At 42.9% G+C, this 22,480-nt stretch overlaps 2 protein-coding genes across 2 annotated transcripts in view; one reads left to right on the top strand and one right to left on the bottom strand.

Moving 5' to 3' along the window:
- Lrba (LPS responsive beige-like anchor protein) overlaps positions 1–22,480 on the bottom strand; it is a 429,351-nt gene that overhangs the window by 182,604 nt on the left and 224,267 nt on the right. Inside the window, exons 35-37 of the mRNA XM_055596564.1 lie at positions 17,323–17,447; positions 9,805–9,951; positions 7,248–7,384 (exon numbers count right to left, since the gene is read on the bottom strand). Coding sequence (XP_055452539.1) covers positions 7,248–7,384; positions 9,805–9,951; positions 17,323–17,447 — 409 coding nt within the window. The remainder of the gene's footprint in view (positions 1–7,247; positions 7,385–9,804; positions 9,952–17,322; positions 17,448–22,480) is intronic.
- Mab21l2 (mab-21 like 2) lies at positions 2,379–3,630 on the top strand. The gene has a single exon (XM_055596689.1). The coding sequence runs from the start codon at positions 2,481–2,483 to the stop codon at positions 3,558–3,560; it is 1,080 nt and encodes a 359-aa protein (XP_055452664.1). The 5' UTR covers positions 2,379–2,480; the 3' UTR covers positions 3,561–3,630.

Below are 22,480 nucleotides of genomic sequence, written 5' to 3'. Positions count from 1 at the left end.
CCTCGGCCCGCGGGCGTGCACCCCGGGCCCGCACCCCGTCCAGGGCGCGGGCTGCAGCGCGCGCATCGCACCGCCCGGCGGCGGGGCGCCCCTGACCCCGGCTCCGCCAGCTCTCCAAGCGACTCCCGGGAAGCCACTGTCCGCGAGCCTCGCGGTGCGCGCTTCGCAAGGTTTCCCCCAACTCCTCCACTAAAGACCGTCCTGGAGCTCGATTTTAAAAGGCAAAGAGCCACATATCCCTCAGAACGCCTCAGCAACGAGCGGGAGGCGGCTGAAGCCGCCAGCCTTCCGGGCACACGGACGACTGAAGGAGGGGAGGGATGGGTAGGACCCAAATTCGCTTTCCCCGCCGCAACTGAATTCAGGCTCCGGTGGGGTTTCAAAAACGCAAGTCAAGCTTTCCCGCGGGGCTCTGCAAACGCCCAACACTGGATTTTGCAAAAGAGGCTAAAGATTTTATTTCCACACACACACATAACCGATGGCTGAAATATCATCTGCTACATCACACTAAAAGCAGCCCTAACCGCCTGAACGTGCTAAGAGGACTGAGAACCCTGACGTCTTGGACGGAAGGATAAACTCCGGGGGCAGGTCGGCCCCTTCGCCGCAGCCCCTACTCTTCCAAAAGTGCTGGGAGGCGGCGGTCGCGCGGCTTGTTAAGGATAATGCATATTCTAAGGAACACGTGCGGTTTCGGTGGGATGCCGGGGAGGGGGAGGGCCTTCTGGGTAATCAATAACAGGACAGTTATGGATTTTTGTCCCAGTCAAGTCCTTTAAAAGCAAGAGTCAATTATGAAAATAAAATTACTTAAAACCAGCACTGCCCGAGAGGGTGTTCAAAACTGATGTCACAGTTTTAAAACACCAAGAAAACTTGAGTTGAGGTTAAATTTTCCTTTCCTTCATTTTAATTCAAGCCATTTCGGTAGCTTACTTTAGTTAGCAAATGTGACCTGATGACGAATACCACGAATAAATTTACATTGTTTCTCAAAACACATATTTTCTCTCTAGTTACTGCTGCCTTTTGAAACGGTAAAATAACGGCACAAAGAAATCTGTATCTAAATTATGAAATGACGACCAAATAAGTTATTCGGACGAGCTTTTGTCCTGCTCTGTTTTTTTCTAACAACATATGGAAATTACTAACAGGAGATTTACGGTTATAAACCGTCATCACACAGCCTCCCTTACACACACAGAGCAACTGCTCCAGTTCCAGGCAACAACGGGGCTGGGGAGGGAAGGAATAGGAAGCCTTTACTGAAGGGGGGGGGGGACCTACAGAATCCAAGTCCTTCCCCGGGCTCCCATGGTCCCACCCGCCTTCACGCAGAAGAGAGAATCTGTTCGAGCGTTCACCTTCTGCGGAACGCTGGGAAAACGAAAACCCAACTGAGCCTCGCTGAGACCACTTCTTTGGGCCACTGGTCAGCCGCCCCCAGAGAGCCTGCTCTTCCCTGCACCTGGCCCGGAGGAGGGCGAGGAGGAGGGCGAGGAAGAGGGGCTCCTAAAGGACTCCTGCCTCTCCTCGTGTCTTCCTTCTCGCGCCCCCGGACCCCTCCCCTTTATCAAGAGCAGTGTGGCGGCCGCTGGGGTTCCAAGCTGGTCTTCTCTTTCTCCAGGATTGGCTAAAGCACTGACAGCCTAGGGACGGTAGGAACTGAAGCTCCACCCCCTCACCATGGCCCGGTACCATTCATAAACTAAGAGAGAGAGGGAGAGAGCGAGGGAGCGAGAAAGACAGAGCGAGGGAGGGAGAAAGAGAGAGGGGGAGGGAGGGAGACAGCGAGAGGGAGGGGGAGCGGAGGGAGAAGTGGGGGCCAGGTACCAGAGGGCAGGAGGGAGAAGCGGGGCGCGCAGGGCAGCCGCGAGAGGAAAACCCGGCCTCCTCACAACTGCAGGGCAGATGCGAGGCGGGCGGCGACTTCGGCTCACCGCGCGGGACCTCGCTGGGCCGCCGAGCGAGTAACCCGGCAGAAATGAACCCCCGGCCCCCGGCTCGCACCTAAGGAGGGCGGGAGGAAGCCCCGAGGGCCGCCTCCAGCAGGAGCGCAGGGAAGCGCGCGGCGGGCGCTGCGAGGAGCGGGCGGGCCAGCGGCCTGGGGAGCCGCGCCACGCACCCACCTTCCGAGGAGCCCGCGGCCGGCGCCACCCGCGCCGCGTGCGGCCGTCGCACCGTCCGGGGGCCTTTCCAGAATGAACCGCTGAGCGCTTCGTGCTCGTCTCAACGCTCGCTCCGGCCCTCGCGGGACTTCGCCCCCGGGCACCGGGGCCGTGGCCCTCGGCCACCCGGCCCCGCCGCCCCCGCGAGGACGCGCGCGGCCCCGCTCACCTCCCGAGTCCCGGTCCCCGCGGACGGCGGCGGCGGCTTCGGCGGAGCGCGCGGGCCTCGGCCTCCCGCCGGCGAGCGCCTTGGATCCCTCAGCGTACTGCGAGCCGCCGGTGTACAGCCCGGACCTGTGCCCCAACATGATCGCCGCGCAGGCCAAGCTGGTGTACCAGCTCAATAAGTACTACACCGAGCGCTGCCAGGCGCGCAAGGCCGCCATCGCCAAGACCATCCGCGAGGTGTGCAAGGTCGTGTCGGACGTGCTCAAGGAGGTGGAGGTGCAGGAGCCGCGCTTCATCAGCTCCCTGAGCGAGATCGACGCGCGCTACGAGGGCCTGGAGGTGATCTCGCCCACCGAGTTCGAGGTGGTGCTGTACCTCAACCAGATGGGCGTGTTCAACTTCGTGGACGACGGCTCGCTGCCCGGCTGCGCCGTGCTCAAGCTCAGCGACGGCCGCAAGCGCAGCATGTCGCTGTGGGTGGAGTTCATCACGGCCTCCGGCTACCTCTCGGCGCGCAAGATCCGCTCGCGCTTCCAGACGCTGGTGGCCCAGGCGGTGGACAAGTGCAGCTACCGGGACGTGGTCAAGATGATCGCCGACACCAGCGAGGTCAAGCTGCGCATCCGCGAGCGCTACGTGGTGCAGATCACGCCCGCCTTCAAGTGCACGGGCATCTGGCCGCGCAGCGCGGCGCAGTGGCCCCTGCCGCACATCCCCTGGCCCGGCCCCAACCGCGTGGCGGAGGTCAAGGCCGAGGGCTTCAACCTGCTCTCCAAGGAGTGCTACTCGCTGACGGGCAAGCAGAGCTCGGCCGAGAGCGACGCCTGGGTGCTGCAGTTCGGCGAGGCGGAGAACCGGCTGCTGATGGGCGGCTGCCGGAACAAGTGCCTGTCGGTGCTCAAGACGCTGCGGGACCGCCACCTGGAGCTGCCGGGCCAGCCGCTCAACAACTACCACATGAAGACGCTGCTGCTGTACGAGTGCGAGAAGCACCCGCGCGAGACCGACTGGGACGAGGCGTGCCTGGGCGACCGGCTCAACGGCATCCTGCTGCAGCTCATCTCCTGCCTGCAGTGCCGCCGCTGCCCGCACTACTTCCTGCCCAACCTCGACCTCTTCCAGGGCAAGCCGCACTCGGCCCTGGAGAGCGCCGCCAAGCAGACCTGGCGGCTGGCGCGCGAGATCCTCACCAACCCCAAGAGCCTGGACAAGCTGTAGCGCGGCCGGCGAGGAGGACAGCGCGCAGCGCGGCGGGCGCCGACGGAAGAGCGCGTCCCGCAGAGAGCGGCCCAGCCTCGCACGAGACGATGTGAACCCGGAGGTCGCGCAGAAGGAGCACTCGGGCTTGGCCACCCAAAACGAAATCCGAGGTACATTTTTTAAATCCATGTATAATAGCCCCCTCCTCCTCGAGTCCCTCCCCCTCCTTGTTTTCGGTTGCCCGAGTGTCACCAAGTGAAAACGTTATTTAACTATATGTGAATTTCCTTTTACAAAGTCTTACTGATGTGAAATGTGTCTCAGTGCCAATGTCAATGTGCCCCTCCCTCCTCTTGCTCCTCTAACCCTGGCCCCAAAACGTCTTGTTGAAACCAGTAAACCAGTAATAAAAATATTACTTTACGTGGTAATTGGCTGCTTGTGAATTGTTCTTGAGTGAAGGCACATGAGGTCACTTTCTTACAGGATGCGAACTTGGACTAGATGGAGGAAACTTCCATTGGAATTCTGATTTGCAAAGTTTAAAATACAGCATATTCTGGAGAATGAATTGTCTAACTTTCCCCCAAAGTCCTTAGTAAAGAGTAAAATAAGAATTTTATCAATATAACATACTTGTTATGTAGCTTTGAATAGTAACCTTCTGCAATACTTGAAAAAATAAAGAGCCAGTGTAGAACAACATGTTTTTATCATGTTGTTTTAACATTTAAAACATATCATTTTAACATTTAAAATAGTACTGATAAAAAAGCCTTTCTAAAACTTTTCCACATTACCAATTAGGATGTTTTGGAGGGTTTTGTTTGCTTATTTGTTTGTTCTGTTGTAAGTTCTTAAAAAGCTAGTGTAACAGAAATGTTTTGGAATGTAAAAACAATAAATAAAATTAGCAATTAAATCAACTACACCAAAAAATAAAATAAAATGGTCACTGCAAGATTTCTTTCTCCCAGCAACTGGTAATATGAACAATTCAGCTTTACACACTACTTCCTTTTTTCAATGATTTAGTTATGAATGCAAAAACATGATCATTTTAATAAAATTTCAATAATTATTTTGAATCTTCTCATATAAAAAAGAATGTCTTATTCTATTTTATGACCTAGATAATTACTCCAAAGATTTAGAAACAGGAAAAGTACCTTTCTCATCCTCTTCATCAGGTAACAATCCCCATACACCCATTTCAATGTTTCAACTCTAATAAAGATTTCTTTTATATGCAATAAAACAACTGTTTGGAATATAAAATAATTAGTAAAACGAAAACAGAAAATGGTTTACTTGCTCTATGTCCAAAGGACATGGACCTTCCACTAGCTTTCGTAATGTGAGGGACAGAAAAGGAGTATGTTATATACTATCATGAATATTTGGATTTTATTCTTTAATCTGTTTTTTAATGTTTTTCCAAAAAAATGAAAGATATAGAAGAAAATGCTCTGGAAAGCAGTTTTCGGATGAGTTCAGGCGGGGGAGGGCACCTGAGGCTTAGAGCAGCAGCACTAAGATTGTGACCGAGAATCTCCTCAGGCCCCAGGTCTCTTGACAGTACAGGCATAAGCTGTAGGCTGCCCTGGGAAAAGTGATTCTGTGTCAAAAACATGAGCTTAGGCATTATTTATTCTGAAATTACCTTTGCCCTTTCAATGGACATAGTACTGTGTGTGTGTGTGTGTGTGTGTGTGTGTGTACGTGCGCACGCGCACACACACACGCGCACTTCTGCGTGGTTGTGTGTATCTTCCTGTAAATATAAAACAAACTTTAATTCAGTGTATTCACTAATTATTTTAAATAATAAAACAAGTTATCCTCTGAGGGAAAAGTCTGAATTTTAAGAACATTTTCAAAGGAAACAGCAGCTACTCAGAGGTGTACACAAGCCATTTACAGCACAGTATTTGGTTTAAATGGTTAAAATGCTTTCTTAAAATGACTATTCTCACTCAAAAAAGTATTTCCAGTGTGAAACAGCACTTCTTCCAACAACTTTACAAAAAAGTTATTAAGTCTTGACAAGAAAAATAGTATCCCTAATTCAATATCTTCCCTCCCTTACTTAATTCAAATTTTAAAAAGTTTTTTAATGTTAAAAATGTAGTCAAAAGAAGTGTTGGCATTTACAATACAAAAATATCTTTTAGCAATATTAAATCAAAGATTTTATCAATAATTGGCAGAAGTAATTTCAAATATGAGCATCCAGGAATTTGGATGTCTGGCATATTAGGAAGGTTGCAGTACAACAGAAATTTCAAGATTAGGCTAAAATGTTTTATATTTTGCAAGCAACAGAGAAAGAAAGCTAATTTAATTATGGTATATTAAGAGAAAAAAATCAAAAGCTACACCTTCCCATAAAACATCTGATAACCTCAAAGAGCCTGTTCTCAAAGGCTGACAAAGGTCTTCATTTTGAAGATTTTTTAAAACACCATCGATCAGATTTTAGACCTTAAATATTTGTCCCACAAGTATAATAAACTATTCTAAATTACCTCTCAGTCTTTCAGAAATCGGAGAGTTTAATTTTGGTAACCTCTTCATGATGAAATTATAACGTATTTTCAGAATCTTTTACCCATGAGACAAAGTACAAAACATTTCTAGGTGATAAAATGTCAGAATTCAAATTTTCTTCTATATTGGATTAGCTGAATTCCCTAACTCCCAACAACCAGGTCTACCCTGGCCTTGTCACATCTGCGGCAAGTCCTGCCGGGCACAGACAGGGACATGGAGACAAAGTGTGTAGGACAAGAAGTGAGCTGCTCGTGAAGCTCAACACAGTTGTAACATTTTTCTCAAAAGCTTTTTAGAAACACTTCCAAATCATAAAGATTTGACACTTGCACAGGATTCCGACAACAAAGAGGATGCCAACAAGCAGAAAGTGTGCGTATTATGTGCACACACAAGAGGCCAGTAAAAGGAATTCTTCTGTTTCAAACCACTCGTCTTCCTACTGGACATTTACTTGGTACATTTTTCAATAAACGGTTTCCTCTCAGAACAAATTATGCCATTCACTTTCATAAAATCAACACTGTTTTGGCTTTATGACTGTGTTAAAAAACAGAAATGTTTCTAAGTAAAATAAAATTGCCATGGTCTGAAAAGTAATCAGAATACCTTTGAAAGGGGAAATGACATCTTCGTTTAAGAATAGGAAATTATGCAGTGCTTGCAAAAGGTACCACAGGTAATGGGAAACAGAGGCCTCGCACACTTGCAGGATAGGCTCCTGTGCACCAAAGAACAGTAAGTCATGAAGACAAAGCAAGGACAGGGGCACATGGAACCAGAACACAGGGCTAAACAAAACAGTTTTACTCTCAAGCCACTGAAGTTCTGTTGCTTAATTCACCCTGGACCCTTTCAGCCAGAATATATTTATGGACAATGTTCCCTGAGGTCTCTTCCCCCGAAGAACTAATGATAAATGCAATTAAGAAGTTGTTGTTTTGAATTTAAATGAACTTCAATGATGTAGCGAGACGAGACGGTAAGAGCCCTATGCTAAAATGGTGACTGCCTTGTGGAAAGCAGAGGAAGTCAGCAAGAATTCTGAACTGAGCCTGTGAGATTTTACCAACCCCAATTTTAACTAACAGACCACACGATCCCACAATAACAAAATAAATAAACCCCCTTTGTGTCTCCTCATCTTCTCACCTTTGGGTCAATTTTCTTGAAGTTGGGATCCTCTTCATCCACCTCAAAATAGAGTTCAGAGGACGTGACCGAGAGAGTACCTTTCAGTGCCACAGAGGGGGCCACAAGCTGAGCCGGCGTGCTCAGGCTAACAGGACCTGCCAAGAGAAAAAGATAAGCCAGATGAGTTGGACTGACATTTTAAAACTCAATTTCCACCATCAAGAATATTTAATTTTTGTAACTCTTAATCCTAAGTAGAGGATTGCTGAACTGTGCTTCCACAAGCTCCACACCGTCTGGCCCCTCACACCCTGATTTACACAGGCAGTTCACAGTAATGGCTATGGAGAAGCAGTTATCTTCCAGGGAGTGTGGGAAACGGTGGTCTAATCTCGGTAAGAAAGAGGGTCTGCCTAAGTGAGCACGTCCACATTGTGTTTAGAAAGCCGGCCTCGGGCTACCAACAACATGGAATAACAACCAGGGGCAAGGAGGCCTCAACGGGCTCTGAGGCCAGAGGTGACTCAGGGCTGGGCTGAAGCTCGGGCACAAAGAGGACTAGCTTTCTGAGGGAAGCACTGGAAATGTACTGACAAACCATCTTCTCTCATACAGATTTCTGGACCAGTTTCATATAAAACCTCTTCCATGCCAACTTTCCCCATAAAAGACTGGTAAAAATATTTCTTCTCAAAGAGTCCCTTCCACTGTTAAATATTGCTCAGTGCCTCCAAATCTAATATTAGTGCAGTTCGGGGACTCTGGGAGTAAACAGCTGGAGGGTGGGTTTCCAAGTGAATGAATTTTTATTGGAATAATCAAATCTCCACAGGGCTTATCAAAGAGACAAATCAGACTGCTCCTGAAAACAATAGGTTCACTACAGAAAGAACCGCATAAAGTACATTAGAGCTAACCCTAAAATAAGGACTGAAAATAATTATATAATACATACATACTTGGAGATTCAGAGAGAATTTGAAATTCTACACTTCCTCATTGTATAAATTCTATATTAAAAAAAAAAACAACCAAAGAGAAGACTGGCATTTATAATTCTGAATTAATACAGTGCCTATAACAAGGTGCATCTATTCAGGTAATCAATGGGTGAATAAGTGCCTCAAAATTCAGATGAATTGACATTTCCATCGATTGTCTGAAGTGTGAGGGTCCTTAATCTCACATCAATCTTAATGTGTGCCAGTAGGACAATGGCAGGATGCTCTGTGCACATCAGGGCAGCTTTTGCCCTCTATTCCCAGTGTACAAATGCATTGTGTCTGCAGATGGGGAGCAGAGAGCTTCAGAACAGCCATGATTTCCCAAAGCTCATCCCCGTAAATGGATGAAATAAGCAGCTATGTGTTCTTTTGCTGTCTCCCTTTGCCCTCTGAACATTAGCATGTAATCCTGAGAAGAAATAACATTTTTTCAATCATTCTCAGACATTCAATTACAGAGCGAGCAGACAGCTGCAGAAGCGGGCGCAGCTAGGTTCTGTAGAAGACCCCTGACAATTTCCACTTCATTTCTAACCACACCACTTTATTAGTGTGGATTACTTCTTAATCCCATTGCCATTGTCAAGATTATATAATTAAACTCGCTTTCACCTCTACTACTGTGCGAATGATCGTTAGTCATATGAATGGGGTGAAATAAAGAAGGAGAGGAGTGAGTGGGTAGGAAGGGAAAGACCGAACAGCAGCATCCCTTCCTGGGCCTCCACTCCCACCACAGGCCCCTTAACAAGCACGCTCTACTTAATTGTACTCTACTTTGAGGTTTACAGCCATCAAAGCAGGTAACTAGCGGCCAGCTTTGTTTTCACTATCATTTCGCATGGTGGCACCAGGTCGGAGGTATACTGTCAAATAAAAGCTTTCAAATGCCTTTTCTTTTAAAATCACTGCAATACAAATTATGTAATTTTTACATGTAGAAACTATGTGCTTTTTCAGGTTTTTCTAAAGAAACAATAATAATACTAATACTAACACAATCAGACTTTAAAAGTAAAAAGTCATCTAATGAATGACTAAAACTTTAGGCTAACCAAGTGAGATTTTCCCATGAGAAAAATAAAACTGAGAATCTGATAAATATAAATCAAAATTTCTATACTATGCAAAGTGTGTGGATCCCGTGGGATTCTCACGGCCCCCTTCTAGGTGGCTTCAATGTATATACAATGTTTCCCTAAGAGGCTGTATGTAAAGCAAACAGCCTCCAGCCTTTGTTTACAAAATAACTGGCAGGATCTCACTTATTTTCTATAGTATGGAACTTCCAAAGGATGCATGGAGCAATTCCCCCGTAGCTGTTTTTAATATTTTTGCTTCAATGAAGATTATACATAAAACGATCAGTAAGGCCAGAGGACTGGGAAGAATAAAAATAAGAGCAATTACAGAAGATGAAGGGAGAGACATTGGGAAGAACAAAACCAATTTCTAGTTAATATAATTGTGGATGTAGCTTGGTAGTCCCAGTGGTCACAGCTGAAAAAGTAAGTAATTAGATGCTCATTGTCCCAGAGCCAGCTGAAATATCTGCACAGCCACTGAATTACCGGCAAGATTCTCTAAATCTTTCTCATCCACGGATGACAGAGTGTCCTCGTCGCCTTCCAGGAGGGTCTGGCTCTCAGAGTTCTGATTTCCTAAAGCCTGACTCTTGATGGACTGTTTTCCTTTAGCAAGGATGTCTTCATCTGCGGCTGAAATGAAAAGGAGACAAAGCTGTCCATCAGCACGGAGGAGCACTCGGCAGAGGGCAGGGCTGCAGGATGGGTCGGTAGCTAGAAATGGCCAATCCTTTCTAGAGTCACCAAGCGTGGGTAGTGACCAGGATGGCGCGCACGCTCCTTCCGACAAACTCGATTCCCCAAGCTAGTGTAATGTTACCCTGAACAAGCACCCTAATCCCATTAAATCTGACCCTTGCACTGCTCACCGGCCATTTATTTACTTATAGTTAGGGCAGGAAAGGGCTGCAAAGCAGCGCCCTCCCCCGTAATTTGTTCCTTAGTGGAAAAAATCAGAACCCAGTCTAGGAAACAATGCTTGTTCAACACGGTAAAATGACGAGGAGCCATTCACTCCTCTGAATAGATTACCACTGGCGTGTACTTGGAAAGGGCCGGGGAGTGTCCAGAAGAGCGGTCAGCGCCTGGGGGCAAGCACCAGCCAATGAGGGCAGAGACTTAAGCCCCAAAGCCCTATGGGACGCCAATAAAAGTCGCAGCAGCTGTATTCTGTTCTTGTTCGTCCTCCCCTGCCCTGGGCGCTCCTCCTCCCCCCACCCCCCCAACACTAACACCAATGCTGAGGGAGGCACGGGCAGCAGGAAGCAGAGCTCCTGGGCCCCTCCTCTGCGTTTCAAGGGCTAAGACGCCTCGGGGGCAATCATAACACAACAGTAGGCTGAGAGGCTTCTGGGCAAAGAGCCTCCTGCGCCTTGGGCCAGGCAGCGAGGCCAGGCCGGGAAGGAGGGCAATGGAACCAAAGAGCCAGCTCGCTGCGGGAAGGCCAGCACAGGGACCCCACGTTGCTCCCCAGCGCCACTCCGGTACAGCCAGCTCCTTTGAAAAGTTCCAGGGATGGCGTGGCTAACCTTCAATTTCTCTGCATGGGAGCAGAGAAGGGAAGGTGGAAGGGGTGTTTCCAGCTAAAGAAATCCCGGGAGTGAAGTTCCCGGCTCACCCAAGCTCAGTACTGACACGGACATCCGATGGTTAGGCTTCTCGCTCCACCACTTCTGCCCAGACACATGGCTCAAAACCCCCAAAAAGAACAAGCCAGGGTTTAGAGCAGCAGTTTGCAACCTGTGGGTCCCACCCCTTTGGAGGTCGCATGTCAGATGCCCTGCACATCAGATATTTATATTGTGATTCATAACAGATGCAAAATCACAGTTATGAAGTAGCAACACAAATAAGTTTATGGGGGGAGGGGTGTTCACCACAACACAGGCGCACAGCCCCGGGAAGGTTGAGAGCCCCTGCTTTAGGGTGACTGGCAACCTACAGCACTGACACTAACTGCTCTTGTGTTGTTACCTGGTCCCAGCAGACCACCAGCTTAGGGATCATATGGTAAAAGGCTTTTTTCTCATACTTGTTGTGAATTAACCATGTGTCTCATTAACATGCAGTATTGACGGCACTAAATAGAATCTAGGGCTTTTATATTAAATAAGGTAGTCATGGGAAGAAATGGTTTGTTTTTAGCTTTGAATGCACTCTACAAGTAAATAAAATTTCACTTTTTTCATCTCTATAATAAGGTGCACAAATATGGAGACTGTAAATACATGAAAAGTTTAACATTAAATGTTTAATATTGAAATTCCTTTATATTTTCAAAACTTACAAGGAAAGACACTAAATAACCATTACATTTTTGAAAAAAATCAACATTATGGTTATTTATCATTGTTTACATTAAGTCTATATATAGACTCCTTACACTAGTAAAGAGTGTATCCAAACAAGGCCTTTCAGCTTGACTAAAAAAGAAAACAAAACAAAAAACTAATCACTGAGAAATCCAAAAGAAAGCATCACCTAGGCTTTCCTTACACACTAAATTAAAAGACATTTTCATTCAGTAGGCAGGCTTTAGTACGGAATCGGTGTGCTACGTTCTCTTCATTTTCTTGATTTACACCTCTCTTCAAAGCAAAGATACTAATAACAAGGATAATATTATATAGAGCTTACCAGACGCCACAGAGTGGTCAAAACAGTTACATATATACTCCTTTAATTCTCAGAAACCTGCTAATTCCTCAACTTCAGATAAGAAAACAGACCAGAAAGGTGACAGAATTAGCCTAAGGTGAAGGACCTATGCTAACTGCAGTCACCATGCAGGAAGAGGCCTGGTGGAGCCAGACCTCAAGGTCAAGCCCCTGGCCCACACCAGCTCTAGGACAGAAGACAGCCAAAGAAAAGGAAAACTACTGGGTAAATATGAATGTATTTTTATTTACTAGTTCTTTGCTTCTCATATTGAAGTTAAAAGAAAAAAAATCAGAACCTACATTTGCCCGCTCTCAAACATTAGAAACACAGCAGCTTTCAGCACTTTCTAGAGGCTCACTGCCATGTGGATTCTGAGGTGTACCAAGTTTAGCTGAGAAGGAAAACTGTGTAATCTCAAACATTGACAAAAACAGAGTTCTTGCTAGCAATATGCAGTGGTATAAATAAATTGATTCATTTAAATGGCTACTAAAAACATAATGTGTTTTGCCTCCCAACTGGGATTTGAAAGTTTTAAATACATTATCATGCTGACTCATACTAAAACAAAGTAACTTTGAATTAAATAGTTTCATGAAAAAGAAAAAAAAAAAAAACACTCTGTAGTAAAGTGTACTAAACACACACAAACACCCATCTTCATTTATTTATTTACTTATTTTTACAAGCTCAGATTCTGGAATTGTTCAATCTCAACTGAAAAAGCTCTTGTCATAGAAACTATGCGGCTTACTGATATTTGGAATGGCTTTCCTGTAATTAACTCCCCCTGGAGGATTCCAAGCAGCAGCAGTGAAATTGCCAACAGCGCTCTAACGCACACCACATGCTCTGCTCCCAGGGCTCCGGCACTTTCTGTAAAGAACTCCTTTCCTTCAAATTACAGCAAAACTTTCCCAAGCATAAAATAAAAGATGATTATCATGTTTATATGTTCTAGGGAAAGATCTAGTTTTACCTTTTATTTGCTTATTTAGTCAATCAACAATTATAAATAAGTATCAACTGTTCTAAAGTCTAAAAGCCTAATTAAATGAAGTTAAGAAGATATTTTTGGCTCAAATTTAAAGTGAAAGTCAGATAATTTCTATTATTAAACTTTTTCAATGAACATGGCCATTGTTCATATTTTAATAATTTAAGTGACACTTGTCTAACGCCATATTTTAATATTTATGCTAACTTGATTAACTACACTGTTTCATTAAAGTATCTTTTCTTCAGTGCAGCGAAGAGAAGCCTAAAAGAGAGGTTGGTCTCACAATACAAAACTCAAGTTCTTGAGAGTAAGGTACCGGCATAAAGTGGTTCATCTCTCCAACACAGACAGGTGTGTAAGACTGAAATAGAGTAAGAATAAACACAGGAAACTCTTCTACCTGGAACCTAGGACTCCCCTTTCCCACACCCACTGAACATGCAACAGGAGTCCCCAGTAATCTGTGTTGAGGGAAAGATGTCTAGTGTTTCAAAAAAGCTACTTTGTTTCAGAAAATGCTAAAAAAGCACCCATAAGATAGTGAGAGCCACCCAATACGTGCTAGAGCAAATATGTAACTGTGTTCTGAGCTGCCACACAGAAAGAGTATCTCACTCAACTATTACCTTCATCTAATTAGAGCCCCTCTACACTGAATTTCTTTGGGATTTCAAGCCAATAAATATACTCTAGAGAAGCTGCCTGAAAGTACAAAGGGTGATTAAAAAAAATACAAGCACATATCCTAATGATGTTGGGTTCTCTGAAAGTTTTAAATATAGAATCTAGTATACACTGATCCCATAAAGGAAATAACAATAAATAATATTGCTGAAATTACCATGAAATATTCCCATGACTTGATATCCTTGGGAATCCAAGCTGGTTATCAGTATCATTTTGTATACTGACAATATACCTTAAAGCTATATTAAATAAACCTCATATATTTCCACCATCGTGTACACTACAAAATAAAAATGTCTTGAATTAAGTCTAATTCTGGTGCTAAAGAGTTGAATTAAAGAACATCTTGTAGTATTTAAACTTATTTTACATGGCACTCTACCTAACAATAAACTTGTGAAGACAATGCCCACTGACATGGAAATTCCCCAGTGCTCAGTGAGCCCAGGTTTTACTCCTGTATATACCAAGACTGGCGTTAGCTCTTTCTTATCCTGGTTTCTTTATCTTTAAAGAAAAAAGACTAGACCTGAGGCTTCAGTTCCTTCTATCTGATCATGAATAGCTGCCACACAGGACTCCATGCATTGGAGTAAGGAAGAAACCATTAGGACAGGTTTCTAATAAATTTTAAACTATAAATAGAGGAAAGATCAATGCCCATCTTTTCTTGATGATGCTAATATCCACAAACAACATTTAACTGTAAGATAAAATATTTACTTTAATTTTAAATCATAATTCAGTTTCTGCAAAGTTGAAAGAACCTCCCATTATAACACGACTTTTATAAATAACCACTTGGGAGGGTCTCTGCTTGAAAAATTACCCAAAGCTCTTTTCCCCAAGCAAGTTAATGTGAACTTGGAAAGGGCAATTAAATTGTCAGAATTAAAAAATTTGTTTTTAACTAGAAGGTAGCCAGAAGTAGAATCACAGGGCTGGTATCGATCGCATCAACAGAGGACATCACTCTTCAGGTCTTTACGCTGCCATCTTTACACCAGAGGCTTCCTTCAGACCAAATCAATCCATAAAAGAGATGGCTCACACTGCCACAGTACATCACCAACACCCAATGGCACGTCTGCTCACATGCCTGTCCTTAGCACTGATGCTGCAGCTTGAGACATTCTAAGAGTCGCAACTTAAATGTTTGTGCTTTTAGTTAGCTGGTTATAAACAAAAGTCTGAAAACAATGCAACACCCAAAGAACAGCCACAGAAGTATCTATTTTTAAATAGATACTTTATAGCATGTATCTTTGTTTAACTATAATTTTAATTATTTTTGGTCAGCGCAACTGTTCTGTTTTGCATACTGAGTCTCATCATGTTTGATACTGTCTGCTGTGTTTTAGGAAGTAATCAAAGACTAAATTCCATAGTTAACACAAGATCAAGACTAAATGTCAACTTGATAAGTTATTTGACTTAATAAAGTCAAGTAAAAAAATTAAGCTCTTTGCCTATAGAATATATTAGCATAAATTAGGCTCACAGCAAATATAGTATAATTTGTGTGTTGAATTTCAGATTCATGTGCCTTGTTATTAAAGATAACACAAAGAATAAAGCATTGCTTTTATATTTTTACAAAAGATTGTACTAAATATCTATTTAACATGTATTTATGGATTATGTGTTTAATCATAACCCGTATCTTAACTGTAATATTGCTGGGTACATACATTTGGTTGTTTTAGAAATAAATGCTTTGTGCATTTGTTGATTAATCATTATCCAAGTTGTGTAAGATATTAGTAAATAAGAGAATCATGTAAAATATCTTTGATTCTATCAAATACAGTCAAATAAAAGTAAATAATATTGTATTAACATTTAGTTAATATCTACAATAAGAACAAAACATCTGTCTAAATAGGATTGCAAGTCTTAATTAGGCATTACTAATGAATATTACTGCAGGTGGTTAGAATTTGGAAAGTTAAAATTGTATTTCAAAAGGTGAAGTTCTACAACAGTATTTAAAATGGTAACTGTACTTTTCTGTAAGAATATACCTGAATGACTGTGTCTTACCTATACGACTGCATTTTGACTCCAGTTACTGCTATTTCCCTGGTAACAGAACACTAAGGAGCTGAATGAGGGAAATCAGCTTCCAACATGCAATTTTAGAAAAGAAATCCCACCCTTCCTGATGTGAAAGAAAACAGTATATTCTCGTTACCATAACTCAGGAATTGCTGTTAAGTAAGAGTTTAGAATAGAAAAATGTTGCTAGATTTCAAACTGTAAACACACCTAACAGTATCTATGCGGCTGGAAGGATAAAATGGCAAACAAACTTTTCTTAATGAAAAGTATCATTAACCAAAAACCTAAAGGAGAGACACATGCAACTGTGAAGTCTGTGCTGGCACACACACACAGAAAACGAACCTCACATTGAAGTAGCCTGATTACCCCTCACCGCCCTTCACCCCCACGGCAGACACAGGGCCTAAGACTGTGACTGCTTTTAGATCATGCTGTTATTGACTATTCTCAGTATGATCATTTATTTTAACAGACGGATGTCACATTTGGTGTTATATCTGATGACATATTGTGGACATTTTCTTCCAGAAATGGCCCTTTAAGGAGGAGTGCAAGAGGTTAAATGGCCTGACTGAGGCCAAACCCAGGACTACAGACTTTCAAATCTAAATTCTTAAATAATATCATCATCTGCATTGAAACATGGCATGGTACCACATAAATATGTGTAATTTCTTTGTATCACTTGAAAACAGTAAAAATAAAATAAAATCCTAATTATCTTAACTGAATATATTTTAACATTCATTTAATTGTGGTATGCACTGTCATTTAATCACAAACTAAAGCATATTAAACTAATATCCTAATGAGAGGTTGGTCTATTTCTACCTTAACCAATTTATACTTCACATAAACAAAGTAAATTTATGTAGAGAGCCACAGCTCTTCCATAATATATTGTAACTGGCTTATAGAACTTCATAAACTAGCAAGTGTCATTCTCTGATTAAGGAAAGTGTATTTTCAAATGCAAGAGACCTTTCCCAGTTGTTTCAGTTATCAGATGTCTACCTAAACTAACCACCATCACGAGCATCTCAACAGAAAGAAGGGATGCTTTGTTCAGCTCTGAAAATAGGATGGTGCAGAACAGGAACATATGAAAATAACGTCTACTCTCTGGTCCACGAGCCATCAATCACAACTGCAAATCAAGGTTCAGCAAGTACCTGGCGCTTGGACATTTATTATCAGCCCACGGCTGGAGGAGAACTGTACATGCAGGTTAGAACCTAGAAACCTATGTGGTTTGTAAATTCAGTGTTTCTAATGTTCTAAGTCAGGCCTGAAAGATGAATTTACTCAAAGCTGAATGTGGTGCTTAAAAGGACAGTTAGTTTAGCCTTGTGCTTTGGAACAGTGGGTTTATGTTAACTGAGTTTTGTGTGTGTACGCTGTAACAAATAAATACACCTGACACCATCACTTCATGGGGTCCTACACAAAGTGCAGCCCCTCACCCCTGCTGCGTACGGCACTGTGGACCATGGGGCTGGACTTTAGGCCGAGACTTAGAGGTGAGAAGTTGTGTTCTTGGTGGCCAGGTGCTGTGCCTGCTGCTATTGGCAAAGGCTGCTTTAAACACTGACCATGCTCCACGGCTGTCTTTAGTGTCGCTTCGGCATGTGTCGATCCTAGGGGGTTACGCACAAACCGTCGCCGGCGCCTCAAGTCATCTTCCCAGTAGTCCAGGCGCCAGAACTCACGAGGACGACTGCAAGGAAACAGAGACGCCACATATGTTAGCAATTATCAAACAGCGTGGAAGCCGGACTCTGCACAGAGCTCTCCTTGTTTGCTCTGCCTTTTTTCCTCTGCGTCCTCTAATTCTCCCCACATCGTACACTCTCCTTCTGCCGGCGTTAACTGAGGTACGTCCTTGAAAACAACAATATCACCTTCGGGTCTGAGGAGCTCCCTTCCTTTCCTTGGAAGGTGAAATGAGCACCAAATACATCATTTTGAAATGAATTGCTGACGCTGTGATCAGTTTCCCCACACCCTAGCGGCATGTGCTCTGATTTCAGCCTCATTTCAGCCTCAGCAGGGCACCCTTCTCTGTGGCTGCATTTATAAGCCAGAATAGGGAAAGGCTATTATAAATAGGGTATAGCATTACCTATATTAATCAAAGTCTGTCCCCCTTCATTTTTCTTCCTAATTTGTGCCTTTTTGCACAAGGTCAGTAAATCATACAATGAATTCTTGGTCCAGAAAGTGTTAACTTTAATGAGTATCTCAGTTACATGGTTATGTATGTGATAATAAAATATTACTCTGTTTAGATGTGCAGGAATTTAATTAAAATAATCTCTTAAAATATTCATTACATTTAGCCCCTGAGGCTTAGAACAACACAAGAAAATGCATTTCTTTTCCATTTCTGTTTTTAAATAAACCATTCTTGTGGAGTGAAATAGCAATCTATTTTCAAGCAAATCAGATTGAATTTCTGTTTTGCGTAGCCTGCTGCTCCACGATGTGCAGTAATTACTATACTGAAAGCGCGCTTTTGGAAATTTATTTTTAAATACAAGTTCTGATATTTTCTCCAATTACACAGATCCTTTATATGGCAGCACATAAATGTCGACTTTCTCTGCTGTTAATACTCACGTCCTAGCATGCTAAAAAATATTTTATAAGAAAAATACTAATATAATGGTTTATTTTAGTTACACAGAGGAAAAAAAAACCTCTGGAGAATGTATTTATTCACTAAAGATGTACAGCATGAATACCTATGAGTTTCAAAAATGAACTAAAAACATATTCATAACTAAAACTTCGGCAGCGTGACTAGTAAAAAAATAAAAATCTTACTTGTATTTCATGAGCTACTAAAACCATGCCTGTCAGCTTTGACAAATTAATACTCTTTACCAGCTGACAATCCCAAAACACCTAAATAAAGTCAACCTCATTTTGATGTTTTAAAGACAACATCTATATAAAAAAAAAAAAACCAAAAAGGTTTGTAACAAGTATTTTTTATTGGTTAAAAATTAAGCTGTAAAAGCATAAACAAACAGTACATTACTTAAAGAATATATTTTAATAGTAGTAGGACTCCAATAGCCATCTCAGAGAATGTAAAAGAGACACTAACAACATCAAACACTTCCTTTGTTGATTTTGGTCATGTATGAAAGAAGAAATGATATCAAAATGAAAAACAAAAACAAGTGTGTGAGCATTGAAATCCTCAAAAAGGAAAACTAAAACTCATTCACTCTTTCTTTACTTCATTGCTCTGATACCTAAACTTTAAATAAAAACTAATATACTAACAGTATTTAAAAGCAAATACAAACTAGACAACATGCAAAAGACAACAGTTGTTTGAGCTCAGTCAGTGATCTAAAATCCTCTTAGCGGGGAAGCGCGGACAGTACAGGCGTCCTGTGCACGGGCGTGAGAGCAGTGGAGCCTGGAGAGGCTCTTCATCACCTGCCTCCTACGTTTATCTGTTAAAATTATTATCAAACAGCAGCCAGGATGCAGTGGAGAATCCCAGGGTGCTCCCTGTCTTCGGGGGAATGACACAATGAGGGTCTATTCATCAGGGCAGCAATCGGCACAAGTAATTAGTTCCCTAGACTAAGATTTGCTATGAAGCCTATTTCAGTCAGTACCACAAACATATGATGGTGTAAAGCTAATGAAAGCTGCTAAAATTTGTTAACCTTTTGTGCCATCAATCCTTCTAATTCCCTATGCTTCAGTATTATGCAAAGGTAGTAAATTATTAATTTGTCATTAATCCATCTTTCTACGTTTTCTGTCAAATTAAATGATGCCATTCTTTCTGATAACAACTAATTATAAGAGATGTTAGCTTGCTATGATAAACCTATTACTAAATTAGGCAACAAGAGGCCTGCTAGAACGCAGAGCAAATCCAGGGCCCTCTAAAGCACTTACAGAGTAAGTTTTATGATGTATCAGGAAACACAGAAAAATTATCAAAAAACTGTTCACAAATGGGCCTGTAACTCAAAGATTATTCAATATGAATATTAACCAAAGTAAAAAGGAAATAAACAGAAATGAATTATTTTTAACACTAATCTTAAAAAAGCCGAACTCATGACTTTGGGCTGAGAAATTAAAGCCACCAATATACTAGGAAATGGAAGTTAATAAATTTAATAAATCCATAAAGATAAGTTTAATTTGTCAGCTACATATCTGTACGTCTTCAAACATGGACATTTTATCAAAACTTCAGAAATAACACGGATGTAATGGAAACAGGGAGTCGTGTGCACCGGCATGCCAGCGCTGGTGACCCACTGGGCCTGTGGGCACCTACGGAGATCTTCTCAGCACCATCTTGGGAAGAAAATGTGAACACAAAGCTGGTCTCACTCATTTCAGACCATGTACACACAGAAAGGACTAAAAAAACAGCCAAGTTTTGTTTTTCTCTGATTGTATTTCATCTTGTTTTGTTGTCATCTTCTAGAAGCTGGTTCTTTTCTACTGACAGAGAAGGAGTGGATCTGGACAGGAGAGAAGGTACGGAGGACCTGGGAAGAGCAGAGACAGGAGAACTGTGCCCGGATTACACTGTGTGAGAACAGAATCTGTGTTTACCAAGGAGAAGAATCACCAGAGGAAACCAGTAATTGTCCAGCGTCTTTTTGCAGAGGCCCCATACAAAGCAACAACCTCTGTGGTGTGGAGGAATGTACGTCTTTATAATCAAACAGCTACTACTCTCATTGGGAGAAAATGGCACTATCTAATTCTCTGAAGGAAAGAAGATCACACTCACACTTTTCCTAATACCAAAATTATTTATGTAGCAATAGACCCAGTCCTCAAACTGACGATGTGAGCCCGTGTTTGGTAAGCCGCAGACATTTTTAATGCTGCCTTCAGAGGACACACCGCGCCGCCACAGAGACACTGCGCAGGGGCTGGGGAGAGGCCGAGTGCGTAAGCTGACCGCTGCACAAGCTAGAACCAGAGCTGGAGTTGCCAGGACCCACGAAGAACCACAGCCCCAGACTCGCTGCCTGTGCTCCCCGCTCTGAGAGGCAGAAACAGGAAGAGAGCCCCAGACAGGCTGCGAGAGCCTGCCTCAAACCACAAGGGGGACACAATAGTGGAAGACAGCCACTGTGGTCCAGCCCCCACTCGTGTACACACAGCCACGCGCACACATACATACACACATGCACAAACACTCCCATACGAGCTACAACTCATCATACAGACTACCTGGATTCAAAAGGTTATGGGTAACCCTAAAATTCAATGTTTATCTTTTGGTTTTTCTGTTCTTTGACTAAATTTCAATACCTGATGCTAAAATTAGCATGTGGATATAAACGGGCTTTTCTAAATCAACCAATTACATTCCTTTCAAACCCTTTCAACAAAGCCGGGGGAGTTGGCTCTCTCAGTCAAGTACTTGCCCTGAAAGCGTGAATTTACTCTTGCACCCACGTGCAAGGCTGGAGTAGGGATGTATGACACCAGTGTGAGGGGGCAGAGACTGGGCCTCACTGGCCAGCAACTCTGGCCTCATCGGCGAGCCTGCGTGGCCAGTACGACACCTTCTCAGAAACAAGGTGAGTGGCTCCTCGAAAGGCCCCCATCGCAGCAGCAGGCCTCCAGGGCCTTCTGCAGCTGTCCTCAAGGTCAGCTATCCTCCCTGTACCCGTCTACCTTCCTTTCCAACCCACTTTCCACTGACCTTTTCCTGTTCCTTCTTCTCTTCTACACCATGATGCTTATGTCTTCTCCCTTGAAACACCCACGCTATGGCCCTTTCCTAATTTCCTGACCTCTATGGATATTCCAAATGGAACTCTCATATCTGAAGATTCAAACAGAAGATCCAGAACCAAGAAAAAATATTTGACATCTGTGTTTCTGGTCTGGGCAACCTTACTGAGACTGTTTTATGACTGTTTTATGCTCAATTCACTTAACTATAAATTTTGTAGTTTTGTTTCTCCTCTGTCTCTGTCTGTCTCTCTCTCTCTCACTCACACACACTAGCCTTTTACATACATGTAATTATACACACAATACCTTTAATGCACCAGGTCAATCTATGTAAAAGAACATTAAAATGCTCTTTTCAATTTTAATATATTGAAGACATTCTATTATAGTAACAAAGTTGCAGATGCTCCTGAAATCTGAGAATATATTTAAGCACCAAACTATTCACTGTAATCAGTGACTTCACCAGGTAAAACATGCATAGAATTAACCAACTGAGAGTCAACTGAAAATGAAGTATTAAACCAAACAAACAAAAAAATCAGTAAGACAGAATTTGTATTCATTTATTCACTAACTGTAGGTTATAACATGAAGAAATCTGTTATTTTCACATGCAAATTACAAAAGATTTAAAGGTCAGTTCTCTTTAGAGAAAGTATAGTAAGCCAATTGGGTAATAACATACTGTAAGTGGATAGGTAATCCAACACAAAATTAAAATATTTTCTAATAATAATAATTATTAAATATTCACTTTGGGACAGTGTAATAAGATGTTTCCATGGAGAATCTCCTGGCTACACGGGGAATACAAATGTGAAATAAATAAGAATGCATGGCATCCTGTGTGAAGACAGCGAGCAGCGCAGCTGCAGAGGGCGCTGCCGAGAGCAGAGCGCAGTCTGAGCCACAGTGTGCTGTGGGAAGGGCAGCGCTCCCTCTGTGCTCCGCGATGACACACACACACACACACACACACACACACACACACACACACACACA

Source organism: Psammomys obesus, unplaced genomic scaffold, assembly GCF_907164565.1.
Source record: "Psammomys obesus unplaced genomic scaffold, mPsaObe1.curated_primary_1811, whole genome shotgun sequence".
Lineage (NCBI taxonomy): Eukaryota > Metazoa > Chordata > Mammalia > Rodentia > Muridae > Psammomys > Psammomys obesus.
Note: the sequence above shows the minus strand (reverse complement) of the source record. Positions and strands in the feature narration are given on the sequence as shown.

What these genes read in the sequence shown, in the direction of transcription:
- Mab21l2 (XM_055596689.1), top strand. Translation starts at nt 2,481, where the DNA reads ATGATCGCCGCGCAGGCCAAGCTGGTGTACCAGCTCAATAAGTACTAC.